This window comes from Galeopterus variegatus, unplaced genomic scaffold, assembly GCF_000696425.1.
Source record: "Galeopterus variegatus unplaced genomic scaffold, G_variegatus-3.0.2 Scaffold774, whole genome shotgun sequence".
Taxonomy (NCBI): Eukaryota; Metazoa; Chordata; class Mammalia; order Dermoptera; family Cynocephalidae; genus Galeopterus; species Galeopterus variegatus.
The window spans coordinates 172,241-189,431 of record NW_007726885.1 but is presented as its reverse complement, the minus strand read 5'-3'; the positions used below and the strand labels follow the sequence as shown (position 1 = coordinate 189,431).

Sequence of the window (17,191 nt, the reverse complement as noted above, 5' to 3'; positions counted from 1 at the left end):
GGAGGGGGGGGGGGGGCGGGGGCGGAGCGGAAGGAGGGGTGGGGGTGGGGTGAGCCAGGGCGCAGTGAGCAAGCGGGTTCCCGCGGCTTTACCATTAAAACCCGTCTGAAATCAGGTGAAGCCTGTGAGTGGGGCTTGTGTGTTATGGGGGATTGGGATTCTCGTGGGTGCTCTGGCGGGGCCCCTCTCGGGAGCTGAGAGTCACATCCTTGAGTTCCCCGTGATTTACACTTCTGGAAGGGATACAAAGACAGACATAGAAATCCTCCCCCTGGGGCCGGCCCGTGGCTCACTAGGGAGAGTGTGGTGCTGACAACACCAAGGCCACGGGTTCAGATCCCTATATAGGGATGGCCGGTTTGCTCACTGGCTGAGCGTGGTGCTGACAACACCAAGTCAAGGGTTAAGATCGCCTTACCGGTCATCGTTTTTGAAAAAAGAAAACAAAAAATCCTCCCTCCCCCAGGTGCTTGTTAGTTGGGCGTCTGTGGATCATACTTAGAAAAACGCGATCTACAGAGCTTGTCAAGGAAGACCACCCACGGGGCTTTAGCAGCCTGACTCCGTGACTCAAGGAAACTTCTGAGAAAACAGCTCTGCTGTGTGTCTTCCCTGAAGCCTGTGATAAGTATCCTTGTTAGCATGAGTCCAACTTCCAGCCAACAATCTTCCTCCTTGACACAGGAGACGTTCTAGGGGATTGCTTTCCTTCCCTCCATCTCTAAGGAGACCTCACCTGAGAAGCAGGTCATCAGACCTTATCCCCTGGAATCTGCACATCAGCTTCTGCCAGCCCCTCCCTGCCTCCCCCTCCCCCTGCCCCAACACACAACCTGGCACAGAGTGAGCTGAGGGCCTTCTGTGGCCATGGTCACCCCTACAAAACAAAGATTCCCCAAAGTGAGAGGAATGAGTCATTATTTCCTGGGTGTGTAAGTGCCGTCTTAGAGAATCTTGGCCCAGACTTGTTCTGACATTTTAGGGAGATGGCAGCTGTAGTGGCAGCAGTAGTGGCAGCAGTGTACTTTTGGGATCTTTCCCATAAAAATAGGAAAGAGCAACTAGGAGAACAAAACCAAAATTCCATGTGCAACATCTGCAACAAATGTAGGGTGTCAAGATTCTCCTGTGGTCCCCAAAATATGAGCAGATGGGAATGAACTATCGATACTTCAAGACCCATTTCGTGTATCAGCATCTGTGCAGAAGGGTGCAGAAGGAAGCGAGGGGGCATCTGGTGGACCTGGGAACTGGAGAACCCCCAAATCGTCTTCAGGTCCTTACTGGAAAGCATGGTGGGCTGATTTGAGAACAGCAGCTGAAACTGGGAGGGACCTACTAGATTATTTCCCAGGGCTCTCGCCCATGTTACATAGTATGCACATACTATGTTGAATGAATAAAGATCAAATGACATTTCCCTGGAGATTCCTTCAAATATTTGTGGGTTGGGGCAGAAAAGAACAAATCCTGTTTTGAGTCATGGCTAAAATTCTTTATGCTTCCAAGGTGTACAAAATACTGGAATCAGTTTGGCTGCCAGACAGAGAGGCCGAGGCAGTCCTCTTCCTGAGCTTGTGAAAAGAATCACGTCCTTGGGCCGAGCCCGTGGCGCACTCGGGAGAGTGCGGGGCTGGGAGCGCAGCAGTGCTCCCGCCGCGGGTTCGGATCCTATATAGGGATGACCGGTGCGCTCACAGCGCTCACTGGCTGAGCGTGGTGTGGCCGGCCTCAAAAAAAAAGAAAAGAATCATGCCCTTACAACACACTCAGGCTCACTGTTTCATACACACTCAGTTTGGTCTGGGAAGAAGCCATCCCGCTGAGGGAAAAGAGAAGGTGATCCCCAGCTACATCAGCAGCTTCTGACATCAACTGGCTCCAGACATCCCAGGGTCTCTTTATTGAGGATCTTAGAGGAGGTTGGGGGTCTCAGCCTAGGGTGGCAGAGGGAGGTCCAGTTCGTATCAAGTCTGTGTTCAGGAAGTAGGTGCAGAGCTGCCCTTTGCCTTTGACCTTGATAACACCCCGGATGTAGCAGGTGTAGCCCAGGGACTGCAGGGCCCGGGCTGTCTCCTCAGTCACCTACAATTGGAGGGGGGTGAAGGAGTATGGGGGTGGCTCTATCCTTATCCCCCTCCCCACCATGCCTCCAATGTGGCTCCTCACTTGGATCTTGCCAAGGACTCCTGTACTCTCCATGCGACTGGCCACATTCACTGTGTTGCCCCAAATGTCATATTGCGGCTTCTGGGCCCCAATCACTCCAGCCACTACTGGTCCGTGGTTCAACCCTGACAAGGGGTGTGGTAAAGAGAGGCCCTGACAGAGGAAACTTTGAGGAGGGAGGGGGAAGAGAAAGCTCAAGGAACTGGGGAGAAGGGCCAGGGGGGTCCTTAGAAGAGAGAGAGGGATCTCCAGGGCTGGAGGAGTGTGACTTAAGGGAGGGAGTGAGCCTCATAGCTTCTGGTCCAGCAGCTTCATGTCCCATCCCAGGGAGTGAGTCTGCAGAGGGGTCCAGAGATGAGCTAAAGAGCAGCTAACAAAGGACTTGGAGTGGGAAGAGAGTAGGATGGTCAGCAGGTACCAGACTGCCCCAGCAGGGGAGGACCCTCACCCACACGCAGGCGGAAGTTGTTGAATGAGTGCTTGTTGATGACATCCAGCTTAGACCCCAGGGCCACTGCAAATTCCACCATGGTGCCAAGGTGGCTGCAGCTTCTCTCAGCATCCTGGCAATGGGCCTGCCACCAGGATGGGCCGATGAGGGCACAGCAATGAGTCCCACTATGGGCCCAGCAATGAGAGCCCAGAGGAGGTCTGTAGGTAAGGAGGGTTTGCTCTACCTGTTGTGCGTCCTGTCCAGAGGTGGCATTTAAGCCTGTGGCTGCCATGTAGGTGCTGCCGATGGTTTTGATCTTCTCCACCCCACTGAACTTGGGCTTGGAGAGCAGCTGTACAGAGAGGACTGTGTCCCTAGTGTCTCTTGATCTCTCCCTCCCCTCTCCCAGAAGCCCAGCCCCAGGCCTTTGGAGGCTAAAGGGCAAGGCTGTGCGATGGTTGGGGATGGTGGCGGGAAGGAGAGAGTTGATAGTGGGCAACGTTGCCGGCTGGAGGGGGTACGGCTGTAGGATCAGAGGAGGAGTAGTGCTGGGTGAAGAGGAGAGAATTGGCCTCATGGCCAGGAAAACAGAGTGGAGGGAGGGACTGGTGGGAAATTCTAGAATAGAGGACATAGGGTTTGGGGAACCTTTGAAGTTGTCACCTCATCAAAATCAGCAATTATTTCATTGAGCAGCCGCAGGCACTCCAGCCCCTCGTGGTTGATGTTAGATTCAGAGTAAAACTCCTTGAAGTCTGGGACTGAGGCGAAGAGGACACAAACACACTCATAGGACTGGTGGTAGAGGTCCTGGGAGAGCAGGAGGCTGGGGTGAGGGGTGTACTCACATTCTTCCCCTTTCTTTTCTTTCTTTCTGGTTTGTTTTGTTTTGTTTTGTTTTTGGTGGCTTTAGCGCCATATGGGGATCTGAAACCCTGACCTTGGTTTTACCAGCACCATGTTCTAACCCACTGAGCAACCGGCCAGTCCTGGTTCTTCCCCTTTCTGGGTCTGCCCAAGGCACTCGTCCCTGTATCCACACTCCTAGTCCTTCTGTTTAAGAAGGATTAGGAAGGAGGGAGAGGAGTGGGGCCAGGTTAGCCCTGGGATGTGACTCAGGAGTCAAAGGCTGGGTCTCATTGTGATTCCAGGACAGACAGAGGTTTGGGGTCAGGATCACCTCACCGCAATGTGAAGGGAGTTGCTCCTAGAACTGGGATCATGTCGAAGGGAATTATTTTTATATCCCATCTATTGCTAAAAGATGTTAAGTCAGCTTACAAAGGTAGCTACAATATGGAAGATAAGATAAAGCAACAATAGGAAATAGGGGCAAAGAGAAAATAAGGGTCAGACGATAAAGACGGAATCACATCTGAGGTTGGTTCACAAAATGGGTGCCACAAAGTCCTTGTAAGTCCTAGATTCCTGTTCTGAGCCTTCTAGCAGCCAATGTGAAGAGAGAAATAGCATCAGTTACAAGATTCCCTGTATCTAAAAAAGAAGAAACAAGGAGAGTTGAACTTCTCCTGATCTTGAGAGCAGAAAGCAGTCCAGGGGCATAAGTCTATGAAAAAGCCCCTGAGCTGTATCTTCCAACATCCCTCAGTATAAGCCAAGAGCATTTCCATAGCAAAGATGGCCAGGTGGTAGGGGTGCAAATAAGAGGGTGCAAATATGTGGGTGACTTTCTGATAGTCTGACTATTGTTAGTTTTCTGAGGATCTACTGCAGCATCATCCAACAGAAATTCCTGCGATGATGGAAATGTTCTCTATCTGTGCTGTACAATAGGGTGGCCCCTAGCCACATGCGGCTGTTGAGCACTTGAAATGTGGCTAGTGCAACTGAGGAACTGAACTTTTTAATTAATTAAAATTTAAGTTTTAGGGATGGCCCCATGGCTCACTCAGGTGAGTGCGGTGCTGTTAGCGTTGAAGCCGCGGGTTCGGATCCTCTATAGGGATGGCCGGTGCACTCACTGGCTGAGCGCGGTGTGGACGACACCCAGCCAAGGGTTGCGATCCCCTTACCGGTCAAAGAAAAAAAAATTTAAGTTTAAATAGCCATATATGACTAATGGCTACTACATTGGATAATACAAGTCCAGATAGATGGGTGGACTGTACGAGAGTACTTCATGAAAAAATATTTCATGAAAAAGTGGAATTAAAAGATAGTGTGGGCTGGCCCGGTGGCGCACTGGAGAGTGCGCCGCTTGGGAGTGTGGCGGCGCTCCCGCCGAGGGTTCGGATCCCATGTGGAGACCGGTTCCCGCTCACTGGCTGAGCGCGGTGCGGGTGCAACACCGAGGGTTGCGATCCCGTTGCCGGTCAGTAAAAAAGACAAAAAGGGAAGAAAAAAAAAAGATAGTGTGAATCCTTCCATGGACTTTTTGAAGACCCCTGGTATCCTTCACAGATAACTCCCATCGACATTTGACTAAGCTTCTGAAAGGTATGGAGTGGCTGTGGGTTGGAGAAGACACTCCTTCCAAGTAAGAATTTGAAATGCAGCGATTCTGTGCTCACCAAAGACAGCCCGAGACCTTGTGAAAACGGAGGCACCTGACAGGGATGAGGGCTTGGGTGACTGATCGACCCACTGCAGGGGAGTCCAGAGAGGACAGGCCAAGGCCAAAACACTTGACTAAGCTTCTGAAAGGTATGGAGTGGCTGTGGGTTGGAGAAGACACTCCTTCCAAGTAAGAATTTGAAATGCAGAGATTCTGTGCTCACCAAAGACAGCCCGAGACCTTGTGAAAACGGAGGCACCTGACAGGGACGAGGGCTTGGGTGACTGATCGACCCACTGCAGGGGAGTCCAGAGAGGACAGGCCAAGGCCAAGACTTTCATCTTCAATGAGACCCTAAGGCATCTGGGGCTCAGGAGTCAGGGGTCCGGAGTCACCTCATTGCGCCGATTCTGGCCAATGAACTGGGGGGCCACATGCGCAGGGAGCACGTTCTCCAAGAGCAGCCGAGTCAGGTTCTCCATCGTCTCTGTCTCCTCTCGCTCTTTCCTCAGCTTCTTCTTCCACAGGAAGTCCAGGCGGCAGTAATACTCATTCTGTGGATGGTCACCAGGGGGCCATGGGGAGACACAGTGCAGGGGAAGCCCCAGTTCCTGAGTGTTCATCCCCCCACTCCATGATACCTGACCCCCACTCCCCACCAGTTAGATATAAGGCTTAAGGTGCAACCATCCTTGGAGAGCGACTACCCTTGAAGCTAGACTCAAACTAGGGGGTACAGAACTGGCAGCATACTTCTTCTTAAGCATGGGCCGTCCCAGATTGGGGGTGGGAGGGAGGAAGGGTGGGGAGAACTTGTGGGCACCCCTATCAGGGAGGGAAGGCCAGCCCTGAAGATGAGAGAGAAGTCAGAAACACGGGACCCCAGCCTCAGCATTTGTAAGGAGGCCCTGGAGGGCTGAGCTGGGTGGCTTACTTGCCGAGCCAGGACAAGGAGCGTGAAGAAGAAGACGAAGCAGGAGACAGCTCCCATCAGTTTGGGCTCCTTCAGCACTCCTGGCCTGTGGAGACCATGGATCAGGGTTGCCCTTGCTCTGCCCCTTCCTGATGGCCTCCTCTCTGACCCCAGTGCCCACGTAGCCCTCAGTCTTTGCCCCGTGAGTGGTTCAGGTCAGTGAGGTGAGGACAGCTCTGCTGTGTCCCACCTCAGCCCTGTCCAGGAGGGCTTGGGCCCTCTGCCAGCGGCTGTACACACCTGGAGTCCAAGGTGCCCAGATAGAGGTGGGCGATGAGGCAGTCGGACAGCCAGGCGTGGGAGTGCAGGAAGAGGGAGCAGGAGGCCGCCAGCCACAGCAGGAGCAGCAGCAGTTTCAATTCGAAGCTCATGTGCAGAAAGAGGGAGCAGGAGAGGGAGCCCAGCACACAGCAGTGCATGGAGTACTGCAGGGCCAGGCAAGGTGGTCAGGAGTGGGCATGTTCCACAGGCAGGGGTGGGAGAACACCCCACGGTCCCTCTCCTGTCCCTCCCAGGGCCCAGGTCCTATCTAGGAGACAGGGGGTGTCATGTACACAAACACACACTGGGTGTACTATGTCTGTTCCAATCCACAGGATGGAGGGTTCTTCAACTAAGGAGGTGGGAGCGGGGTGCCAAGGAAAGGTCTGGAGGCGAAGGACTGTGCAGGAACACTCACTGGGACACTGATGAGAGGCAGGGATCCAGGGAGCTCCCAGGAGAGGTTGAAAGCCATGGAGGATACATTGGGAGCCTGGAAAGGGCAGTCCGATGATGCTGGAAAGAAGAACTGCCGAGGAGATGAGAAGCTGAGGGAGGCAGGCAGCTCTTTGGACACAAGGGTGGCTGGTGCTGGGTTTTGGCTGACTCGGGGATGAGTCAGGGCCAGACTCTTCCAAAGAGGCAGATTCTGCTATTTCTGGCTGGTGAGGGATACTGAGCACTAGGGTCCTCGCTGGGGGGAGAGATTGTGGGAGGGGTGCCGTGAGTACTAGTCTGCCACGGGTGCACCCTATGAACTCTTGCCAGCCACTTCTCCTCTCTGGGCCTTAGCTTCCTTTTCTGTAACTTGGCTGAGGAACGATTCCTAGGTGCTTTCCTGGGATAGAACTCTTGGAATGATTCTAAGTTCTGAAAAATCAGCCAAATGAGCTAAGTAATAAATATCTGCCTGCATAGAAAAAAGATAGGAAGGATATTCACCAAAGTGTTATTAACAATGATTATGCCCAGATGGTAGACTATGGCTGACTATAATTATTTTCTTTATACTTGTACATTTCCAGCATCCCCTGGCCTTAGTCCTGCTGCTCTCCCAAATCCAGGGGTCCACTTTCAGTCCCTGGCAGGTCCGGCATGCTTTGATGGGGAGGGACAGGGGCTCCTCTGCCCTCACCAGGCTGGTAACGGCCATGGCAAAGACGAGGAGGATGGTGGTGGTGCTCAGGGCTACTCGCAGTCCGGGTCGTGTGGCCACCAGGCCAGACAGAGCAGGCAGCCAGTGCAGCAACTTGGGGCCTTTCAGGACACACCTCTGTGGAGGGAGCGTGGGCCATGACTTAGTCACACGGGCTGGGCACCTTCTTCAGGACAGTTCATGGCCGGGGCTTCAGCTCACGCCTTCCACCCTCCAGCCCTCCTTACCGTCAGGTGCTCTGAGAAGCAGACAAAGAGGAGAAGGAGGAAGAGGAGGAAGGTGATGCTGTAGGTGATGGCCAGAGCTGGGGGCCTAAAAGAAGACAAGAGGAAGGCCTCGAAGTGCCAGAATAGGCTCCTTGTGTGCTGTGAGCATGCTGCGTGATCTGGTATGGAGATGGGGGTGGGGGAGGTCCTGGGGAATCCAGATTGGCTGAAATGCTGATGGCATCCAGGCTGACAAAAGACATTGTGTTCTGATGATTTGGGAAAGCTGAAGGGTTGAGGGCAGTGTTGGGGTGGAACAGCAACCAATAAGGTAGGGACAATATTGGAAGTGGGCAGAGGGCTCGCAAGAAGGGCTAAGGTTACATCAGACCAATCTCTGGGCCTTTAGGCCAAAGCTATTTAACCTGGCTGAGTTCTGAACAGATCCTTATGCCTCCTATCAGTGGACTAGGAATGAAGACCTACCTTCTTTCTTTTATTTTTTGGTGGCTGGCTGGTACAGGGATCGAACCCTGGACCCTAGTGTTATCAGCACCACACTCTAACCAACTGAGCTAACTGGCTGGCCCTGAGGACCTACTTTCTAAGCTCACTCACTTGCTATGAGATTTGGGCTTCTCAATGGGAACAAAACCTTCATGAGGATGTTGTTAGAGCCAAAAGACACAGGCATGTGAAAATGGTGGGGTTATGTCCACAGGATGTATGATATCAAGATGAGCACTGTGATTATCACTGGTTTCCCAGCACACGTGTTTCCTGTGTGGGTAAGTGTCTGAAGCTAGGGAAAGGGTTAATGGAACAAAATGTGGGTCAAGGATCATGAAGGGCAAGGGGATCAGTATATGAGAGTCAGGGCCTCCCTTTCCTGGGGCTCTCTCACCTGTTTGTCACCAGCATCTGGATGATGAAGTTGGAAAGAAAAACCAGGAAGGTGCAAGCTGTATAGTATTTGAAGGCAGGTAGTGCAGAGAGTCGATACTGGAAGGTAGGGGGTCAGGGGTAGAGATAGTGTACCTTGAAGGTATCAATCCCAGGCAAAGGATGGGTTCCTCAGCCTCACCACCTCACCCTCTAGTTCAGTTCCATGTAGCCCCAGCCAGTTCTCCAAGGAGCTACCCTCCTTCCTCCCACCACCACCAGGTAACTCAATCGACAGGGTGACTTTCCTTTTGGAGAAAGGCACAAGCCCCTCACCCCCAGATCACAAGCTGAGCAGACCTGGGGAGATAAGGTGGAGACACAGGGCCAGACACACACACACACACACACACACACACACACACACACACACACACAGCCAAGGAACTAAAGCTGGGAAATCCTTTGATACCCTCCACCCACCTCTTTTTCCAAGTCCTTCTGTCTGAAGTACAGTGTCAGTGGGTTGAAGTCCTTTGACTGCCTCCACTGTCTGGTGGGAGGTTGGGCGTAGTAAGCATAGGAGAGAAATGGGCAGGGCAGGGAGACGGCAGGAGGGGTGATAAGGCGAGTCTTCCCCCCAGGGAAGCCCCTCTCTCCCTCCAGACCCTCAGGGGAGCACCTTCCTTCTTCCACCACATGACTTCAGGGCTACCAACCCTCCCAGCCCTCTTTGTTGTCCGTACTTCTGAGAGTTGAGCTGCTCAATGACCTGGAAGAACTTGGCATCCCCAGTGTCCAGCTCATCATCTAGTCCCCTGGGGGTACGGCTCCTGCACAGTGAGAGCCAAGCCTGTCACCACAGAGACCCTCAAAAGCATCTGGGCAAAGCAGGAGCAGCCCCTCAGGGAGGATGGAGGCTGGTCACACAGACAGCCCCACTGTGCAAGATGCTCAGGCCTCCTCACCGGTCCAGGCTCCACTGGGGGCTGAAGGAAGCCATGGCCTTCTCCTGTGGGGAGAACACATTGGGGGCGGTGGGGGAAAGATGATGAGTGTTGCCCCCGCAGTGAGGCAGACCATGAACTGCATTGCACGCTCTACATGCATCCTTGACCTTGACCTTGACCTGGCTCTTTCCCCTGCCTCTGATGACTTCTCTCTCACTCTCTCCACCAAATCCCACCTGCTCTTGAAGGGGAGGTTTAAACCCCACTTCCTCCTTAAAGGTTCCTCCTGACTCTTTAGAGCCAGGGTCTTTAAACCCTTTATTTCCTCATGGTTTCTATCACTTACTGGGCAACACTTTGTCTTCTATAGGCCTGAGTGGCTGTTTATTCTATGTCACTTTCCCTAAAGACTGCCCAAATTCGAAAGGCAAGGACTTTCCCAACAACCTTGGATGCCAAAAAAATTCTTGTTGGTTTAAATTGAAGTGACAGTACAGAACATTCTGACTCCTCTCACCTTCTGTGCAGTCAGCCAGGCTGAGCTGAGAGGTGATGGGGGCAGATAACAAAGAATGGAGAAGAAAAGGGACGAGAAAGGGAAAAAAATCTGTTGACAATCATTCTCTTCTTCACCAAAAGGAATGCACCGTGTATGCAGAGATATGAAAATGAGCAGGCAAATAAGTAACTGCAGAGAGAGAGAGCAGGGTTCTGCGGCCTCTGTCCAGGACAGGTAGTATGGTGACCATTCCTCCCTGTTCCCCTTGGCTCATGTGAAGGAAGCAACATCACAGGGTCACATCACCCCCCAAACAAAAACCTGATGAATGGAAAAAGGTGAGGGAGAGGGAGAGGGAGATATTGAGAGAGAATGGTGTGTTCTAAGTACGTGCCCATCTATGCATCTACACCTGGGTCTACCTTTTTTCAAACTACTTCCCTGCCCCTCCCCCCAATGCTTGTAAGTCATCTGAAGGCAGGGAACACATCTTGTTCATTTCTATCTTCTCAAAAACAAGCCTAGTGCCTGCCACAGAGCAGGTGGTCATAAAACATGGAAGAAAAGGATGAAGGTACGCAGTGCAAACACTGCTCCACCACTCCGAAGTTGCACACTGCTTATGAGTAAGTGGATGGGGGTTCTCAGGACTTCTAACATTTGACTGAGCCCCTGGGATTTCAGGGACCAAAAAGTGAATTTCTGGGCTAGTGAGGTCCTGCCTCAGGCTCACCTCAGAGAAGATGCAAGGTCTCCAGACCCTTGAACAGGGGGTTCCTGCTTCTCCACCCTGAGGCTTCCCAGCCTGCACACCAGTGGAGAGTAGCAGGAGGTCTAACATGGGCTCTGGCAGGCATTTCTACCATGGGAATTGCTCCCAAGGTCATCTCACCATCCCTGGGTTTATAGCAAACCCCACATACTACTTTACCCCCACCCTGGAGGCCTCATCCTGCAGCAGTCAGCCGGGCCTTGGACTCTTCCTTCCTCTCCCTCCTGCGAGCTTAATCCTTCTGACCTCTCCCTTACCCCATGTTGAGGCTTGGAGTTAAGTGGTCCCCTAAGGCACTGCTGCCAGTTTCCCCCCTCCCCTCACTCCCCAATGTCAGGGGATTGAAGAAGAGGGTGTGCAGTTGCAGGAATTCAGTTAAACAGAGAATTTCCTGGTGGGATGGGTGTGCAGCACTGGAATCAGAGTCAGGAGGAAGTGGGGTCTATGCCTTTGTGGTGCCAGGGGAAGGGGCTCCCCTGAATTGCTGTGCTTTGAATGTTTCTCCCAAGTTCATGTTGGAATTTAACCCCCAATATGGTGGTGGAAGGTGGGGCCTTTAAGAGGTGATTGGATCTCAAGGATTGTGCCCTTGTGAATGTATTGATCCATTCATGGAGTAATGGGTTGATGGTTTCATGGCGGCCATGGGCGTAGATCTGACGGCTTTATAAGGAGAAGAAGTGAGAAGGTTAGCCCTCGGTCTTGCCGTTCTCGCCATGTGATACCATGGGACCCTGTAGAGAGTCCCCGCCCAGAACTAGGCCCTCACTAGATGTGCCCCCTGGACTGTGAACTTCCCAGCCTCCAAAACTGTAAGAAATAAATTTCATTTGTTTATAAATTACTCAGTTTCAGGTATTCCATTATAAGCAGCAGAAAACAGACTAATACATGAGCGGAGGTAGGGGAGCAATGGACATGGTGTCTATGGGGACCTTGCATCTTCTTTAAGATAAGCTTGGAGGGCAGTGATCTTTGCTCCTTCTCTGAAAGGAAGGGCAAGGAAGGGCCTGAACCAGTGACTGGGGTGACCACACAGTTCAGGACCTTGGGATGTCACAAATCATCCAGTGACTCACTGGCAATGGGGGCAGGGGAGTCTGAGAGTGGGTCCTAAGGACAATGGGGGTGTGTTTACCTAAGTGCTAGGGCCCACAAGGAAGGTGCACATACCGGGAGAGGGGTGGAGGTGGACACAGGGCTGTCCACGTGGCTCAAGTGGGCAAAAGGCTTGGCTGCACCCCAGGACTCCAGGTAGCGGGTCATCAGCAGTGACGGACGCATCTTGGGGCCCTCAAGAGAGGACAGCAACCCTCCTGCAGTGCCCTTCTCATCCTCTTCGGCCTGGGACATGTGAGGGCCGAGAGTAAAGATCACAGATGCTTCTCCATTCCCCCCCACCCTTTAGAGGCTTGCACATCCTCCCCTGTCCCCCCTGACGCCCCAGACCCAGTAACTCAATCTCTGCATAGGAGAAGAGATTAGATCTGTTGGCTGTGGGGTGGTTTGGTGGGCCAGCACATGGTGTCCATCTAGGCTGGGCTTTTACCCGGGGATCGATGACCAGGTAGGTGGGCTCCCCTAGCTCCCGAAGGTATGGGTCCCGGTGTTCCATGGGTGCATCCTCCACAGCATAAGCCCCTGCCAGCAGGTCCAAGGTAGCCCCTGTGATATGCACTCGTCTGGAAAGAGGGAGCAGTGGGAGTCAGCAGGGAGGGCCTGCAAATATCTTTCAAAGATAATTCATGGAGGTCTGACTTAGAGAAAGACCCTGGGTTACAAGAGGTGCCTCCCAGCTCCCCTCCCTGCATCCCAGAATCTCCCTGAGCCTCACATGGGATTGTGCTCATCTTAAGGAACTATAAAAAGGGTGGCAGTATGTGGAGAAGCCTGGTTGGCCTTCTGCTGTACTGCCTGGGGCCCCAGGGCTCACCCTGGTACACCGCCCGCCTCCATGTGGTTGGCCAGTGTGACATCATGGGACCAGACATCGTACTGCCACTTTTGCAGCCCGATGACTCCGCAAAGCACATTGCCCGAGTGCACACCCACACGCATGTTGATATCCACGCCAGTGGCTGCCCGCAGTTTCCTGAGCAGAGTGTACGAGACAGTTTGAGTCCTGCTTTCAGTCCTACCCATGCCACACTTCTTCTCTCAAGTGGGACTTCCACCACTCTGCCTGCCCCCTCCCACATCTATCCTTCTGTATTCCTCCTGCCCGCCCACCTGAGCTGACCTGATGGCCCGACACATGTCCAGCCCCATGCGCACACAGTTGATGGCGTGGTCTGGCAGTGAGAGTGGCAGTCCAGAGACACAGTAGTAACAGTCCCCCAGGATCTTGATCCGCATGCATTCATGCTCCTGGGAGTGTGTGGGGGTGTGTGTAGAGGAACCTGGTTAGAAGCCAGAGGGGTAGGGGGGAGTTGGGAAAAGTGGGGAGCAAGTGTGCTATTCATGAAGAACTTCTGAGGTTGGGAGTGTCTAGGTCAGATCTAAATATTCCCTTAAATTGATATGGGGATGACTGAGGTCTCCCATGCAGATCTCTTTCTCAGAAGGGTTTCCCAAGGCTGGGATGTTTGTGGCTTTCCCCAGTTTTGGCATGTGTAGGGTGTACCTAAATTTGGGCATATGAAAGTAGCCTCAGGATTGAGGGGTTGTGGGGAGGACCTAAGAACTTGTTACTTGGGGGCATCCCTGGGGTCAGAGCAGGTGGCTGGGCTGAGGTTGCACAGGGCAGAATTTTCCCTTGGAAGGGCTTCCCAAGGTCAGAGCATCCGAAAATCTTTCTGGATTTGGTTGTAGTGTCCAGAGACACATGTTGGGGCTCTAAGCATATTTGGAGGCATTGCAGTTGGGATATTTATAATGATGAGAGGTCTCTCCAGGTTAGAGATGTATGGTGAGCAGCTTTGTGACGGGGAATGTTTGAGAGGTTTTCTACTTCCATTGGAGCATCTGGGAGCTCACATGGGCTATGAAGTAGGATTGGGATCTTATAAGGTTGGAGTTTCCCATGGAAGGGGCTCCCCAGGATGGGATGTTTCAGGGTCCCTGGGTGGGAAGGGAAGCCCCCTCTGACCTTGGCAATCTGGTCGAACTTGCCAAAAAGCTCGTTGAGCATGAGCACCAGCTCCTTAGGGGAGCACTCGCTGGCCAGCCGTGTGAAGCCCACGATGTCAGCATACAGCACGCTGTGCAGAGCAGACTGTGTCGGTGGGGCTAGGGACTGAGGCCACGGGCCCCTCCTCTCCAGCCATCTTTCCTCATACCTGACTCCCTCGTGCCTCTTGACATAGAGGCTGTGGAAGTTGTTGGTGCTCTCCGGCCGTGACCCCTGTCCAGCCTGCAGCCGTGCCATGATCTCTGCCTTCATCTCTTGGGCCAGGTAGGCAGGAAGGATGGACAGGAGAAGGTGTTCCTAGAGAAGGTCACTATGAGCACCAGCCCTCCGGCACCCTAAAGCCAGGAGTCCCAGTCCCCCAAACCACCTAGGCACTGCCCCACCCCCAGCAGGTGCTCTCCGGCATACTACCCAGGTCCCCCAGCCACTTATATAGCAGGGCTCCAGCACCTCGTCCTGTTCTGATCACCTTTAGGGACTGAGCTGCCAGCACTGACGCCTGCATTAGAGTTCTTCACTTAATACCATAATGTTTTAAGGTGCTTTCATAAGCTTCGATTTGTTTGAGCCTAGCAACAGTCTTCCGAGGTGTATGCAAGAGAGGAACTTGCCCAAAGCCACTCAGCTTGTGAAGGAGCCCGGTGACATAATCTAAACATCTTCTCCGTCGGAGCACTAGTCCCGCCGCTTCTTGCCTGCTAGGGCCGGCTCACCTGGTGCTTCTTCTCTGTGTCCAGCCGCCGGCGCGAGTGCAGGGAGCTGAGCGCCTCTCGGAACGTGGCGCGCAGCGCGCGCTCCATCAGCGCCTTGTGGTACGCTCCAGCCACGTTCCCGCACAGGAACACCACCGCGTTTGCTGCCAGCTGTGGGTCAGGGCCGGTCTCAGAGGGCGCCGGACCGGGTGGGGCTGGAGGCGGCTATGTACATAGCTAGAAATGGTCTGGAAGATGGGCTGGGGAGGATCGGGCTCTACAGTTAGGGACCTACGTATTGCGGGACAAGTGGTGCCACACTGTGGGATCCATAGGGGCGTTTCCCCTCCCCCACGCTCGCTTCTCGACTATAGCTGCTGCGTCACCATAGTCTCAGGTGTAGAAACCTTTGCGTGTACGTTTCCTCTGCCTGGAACACCACCCCACCATCCCGACACCCGACACCACGCCCATCGCACAAACTACTCAAGTTCTGATTTTACATTCTCTGTGAAGGTTCCATCATCCACATCTGTCGCCACCTCCCTAACCCCCGGGCGAACCACGACTCCCTTCCCTGTGGGCCCAGAGCCCTCTTCTGGTATCAGCAGGCACCGCGCTGCTCTGGCGCATCGGGTTCAGAAGGGCACGGTCGGGGTCTAGCTGTGTTTGTGTCCTGGCCCAGCCCCGCGCTCTGCCTTGGAGTCCCAGATCTGCAAACGCCCAAAGGAACCTCGCAGAGCGCGGCAGAGTCGGCCCTGGGCGCAGCCTGTGCTGCTTGTGTGCTCACCTGCGGCAGCAGCGCGGGCCGTGAATACGGCTGTGGCCCCAGGTACAGACCGAGGACCAGCAGGTGCGAGAGCGACGAGGCGAGCCCCGCGATAGCGGCGTCCCGCATGCCCAAGGGCAGCATGGCATATACCGTGAAGATGACGAAGAGGAAAAAGGACACCTGCGGGCGAGGCGCGGGAAGCTTAAGACCTACGCTGCGCTTCTCAAGACGTGGGTGCGGGTTTGAGGCCGCGGCGTTCCCTCCCCTCCTCTCCTGCCGCCCCTCTCACCTGGTCCCAGGCGCTCACCACGCCCGCGGTGAACAGGAAGCCGTGGCCTAGGGCGAGCAGTGCGGCCCACACAAGGCCAGACAAGGGACGCGTCCAGCGCTGCAGTCGCTGCTCGCGGGAAGCCAGGCCCAGCAGCAGAGAGAAGCCGCCCAGCGCGCACAGCACAGTGGTCAGGAAGCTCGCGTCTGAGGCCAGCTCCTTCGGGGAAGGGGTGTGCGAGGCGAGATTGTGATGGGGCGTTTGGGGAGCTCGCCCTAGGCCAGGAGGAACGAACTAGATAGAGGAAGAACGGGCAGCTCCCCAGGCCAGTTCTGAGGGGTTTCAAACCCAAGTACGAAAAGGAGGCTGGGCACCTCGGCTGGTTTGCCATTCACATTTGGTGGAGCCATATGAAATTGCCAGTATCCTACTGTTTTAATCTAGAGTCCACAATCTCGTATAGTCCAACCAAATATTTCACTTGCCTGCTGCGGGTGGCTGCTGAGCCTGGGACATCTACCCAGAAAACCTGGCTCCAACCTATATTTGCTATTTGTGAATCCATGACCTTTCTGAGCCTCAGTTTTCTTATCTGTCAAACGGAATCATGGCACCCACCTGGGGTCCCGAAGCAATGAAGGATCCTAGCTCACAAGAAAGCAGTTAGGAATGAATTTCTCCAAATCTGGCCAATTGCTCGATTCCCCGCCCCAGGGGCCCGCAGCTCGAAGCTTCGGGGATGGCGCGAAGCAGCGCTCGGGCAGCAGGGGGCGCCCGGGACTCGCCGCGCCCAGCACCTCCCTTGCCGTCTAGGCTGTGACCTCGCCACCTGTCTCAGCTCCCGGCATGGAAGTTCCATCACTGTCCCCGCCCTTTGTCCCCACCTCTTCCCGGACTTCGGGGTGGACCAACAAGGACTGGCCGCGCCCAGTGATTTTCCCACCTTGCCTCTAAGGAGTGAAAAGAAAACCTGGAGCAGGCTATTTCCAGAAATGAAATTGAAGACCCTCTTCCTCTCAAAACAGAAAGTGGAAATGATTTATTTTAGTGCTAAATGAGAGTAGAATGAAGGGTGACTTCTGGGAGTTTGTGGGTACAACTGCCCCACATCCCTTAAGAGGGAGAGAAAACCAGGAAATGAATTCCCCCGGGGTCTGAGTAGAATTTCCCCTCTGGAAAATTGGAAAATCTGGTGTTGGATTCGTTCTGGAATCCGAAGACCACAGAAGCTCATAAAGTCTGTCAAGGACTGGGAGAGAAATTAGAAGCATCCAGGACTCAGCTACTTCCCTGTGCAGACACAGAGACCATGGCCCAGAAGGGTGGAGTGACTTGCCCAGGGTCACTACAGTTCTTAGCAAGGGTCAACGTTTCTTTCTTGGCTCTCAGAAAAAAACATTGAAAAGAAGACCCACAAATCCCAACCTCAAAAATGTCCCCTAGGCTGTTGACCCTCCCGCCGCGACCCTGCAGCAGCGACGTGGCCGTAGAGGAGGCCCCTGCTGTACGGCCA

The 17,191-nt window shown here is 53.8% G+C and overlaps 2 protein-coding genes across 4 annotated transcripts in view; one reads left to right on the top strand and one right to left on the bottom strand.

The window, feature by feature from the left end:
* The window catches only part of LTB4R (leukotriene B4 receptor), a 2,560-nt gene extending 2,441 nt beyond the window's left edge, over positions 1-119 (top strand). The window contains exon 3 of the mRNA XM_008572360.1: positions 116-119. Within this exon, the coding sequence (XP_008570582.1) occupies positions 116-119 (4 nt within the window). The remainder of the gene's footprint in view (positions 1-115) is intronic.
* Positions 120-1,473: 1,354 nt separating this feature from the next.
* ADCY4 (adenylate cyclase 4) overlaps positions 1,474-17,191 on the bottom strand; it is a 15,949-nt gene continuing 231 nt past the window's right edge. Inside the window, exons 2-25 of one of the 3 annotated variants that reach the window (XM_008572301.1) lie at positions 15,688-15,897; positions 15,429-15,632; positions 14,660-14,809; positions 14,095-14,243; positions 13,905-14,016; positions 13,056-13,183; positions 12,750-12,908; positions 12,366-12,498; positions 11,990-12,160; positions 9,564-9,607; positions 9,342-9,428; positions 9,079-9,148; positions 8,618-8,715; positions 7,735-7,819; positions 7,487-7,624; positions 6,770-6,880; positions 6,331-6,515; positions 6,052-6,136; positions 5,513-5,671; positions 3,266-3,412; positions 2,618-2,954; positions 2,170-2,294; positions 1,758-2,085; positions 1,474-1,594 (exon numbers count right to left, since the gene is read on the bottom strand). In XM_008572301.1, the coding sequence (XP_008570523.1) occupies positions 1,933-2,085; positions 2,170-2,294; positions 2,618-2,954; positions 3,266-3,412; positions 5,513-5,671; positions 6,052-6,136; positions 6,331-6,515; positions 6,770-6,880; positions 7,487-7,624; positions 7,735-7,819; positions 8,618-8,715; positions 9,079-9,148; positions 9,342-9,428; positions 9,564-9,607; positions 11,990-12,160; positions 12,366-12,498; positions 12,750-12,908; positions 13,056-13,183; positions 13,905-14,016; positions 14,095-14,243; positions 14,660-14,809; positions 15,429-15,632; positions 15,688-15,897 (3,240 nt within the window). In that variant the 3' untranslated portion in view covers positions 1,474-1,594; positions 1,758-1,932. Of the gene's footprint in view, positions 1,595-1,757; positions 2,086-2,169; positions 2,295-2,617; positions 2,955-3,265; positions 3,413-5,512; positions 5,672-6,051; positions 6,137-6,330; positions 6,516-6,769; positions 6,881-7,486; positions 7,625-7,734; positions 7,820-8,617; positions 8,716-9,078; positions 9,149-9,341; positions 9,429-9,563; positions 9,608-11,989; positions 12,161-12,365; positions 12,499-12,749; positions 12,909-13,055; positions 13,184-13,904; positions 14,017-14,094; positions 14,244-14,659; positions 14,930-15,428; positions 15,633-15,687; positions 15,898-17,191 lie in introns of those variants that run through there. The other 2 variants (XM_008572300.1, XM_008572302.1) reach the window with 2 other exon arrangements.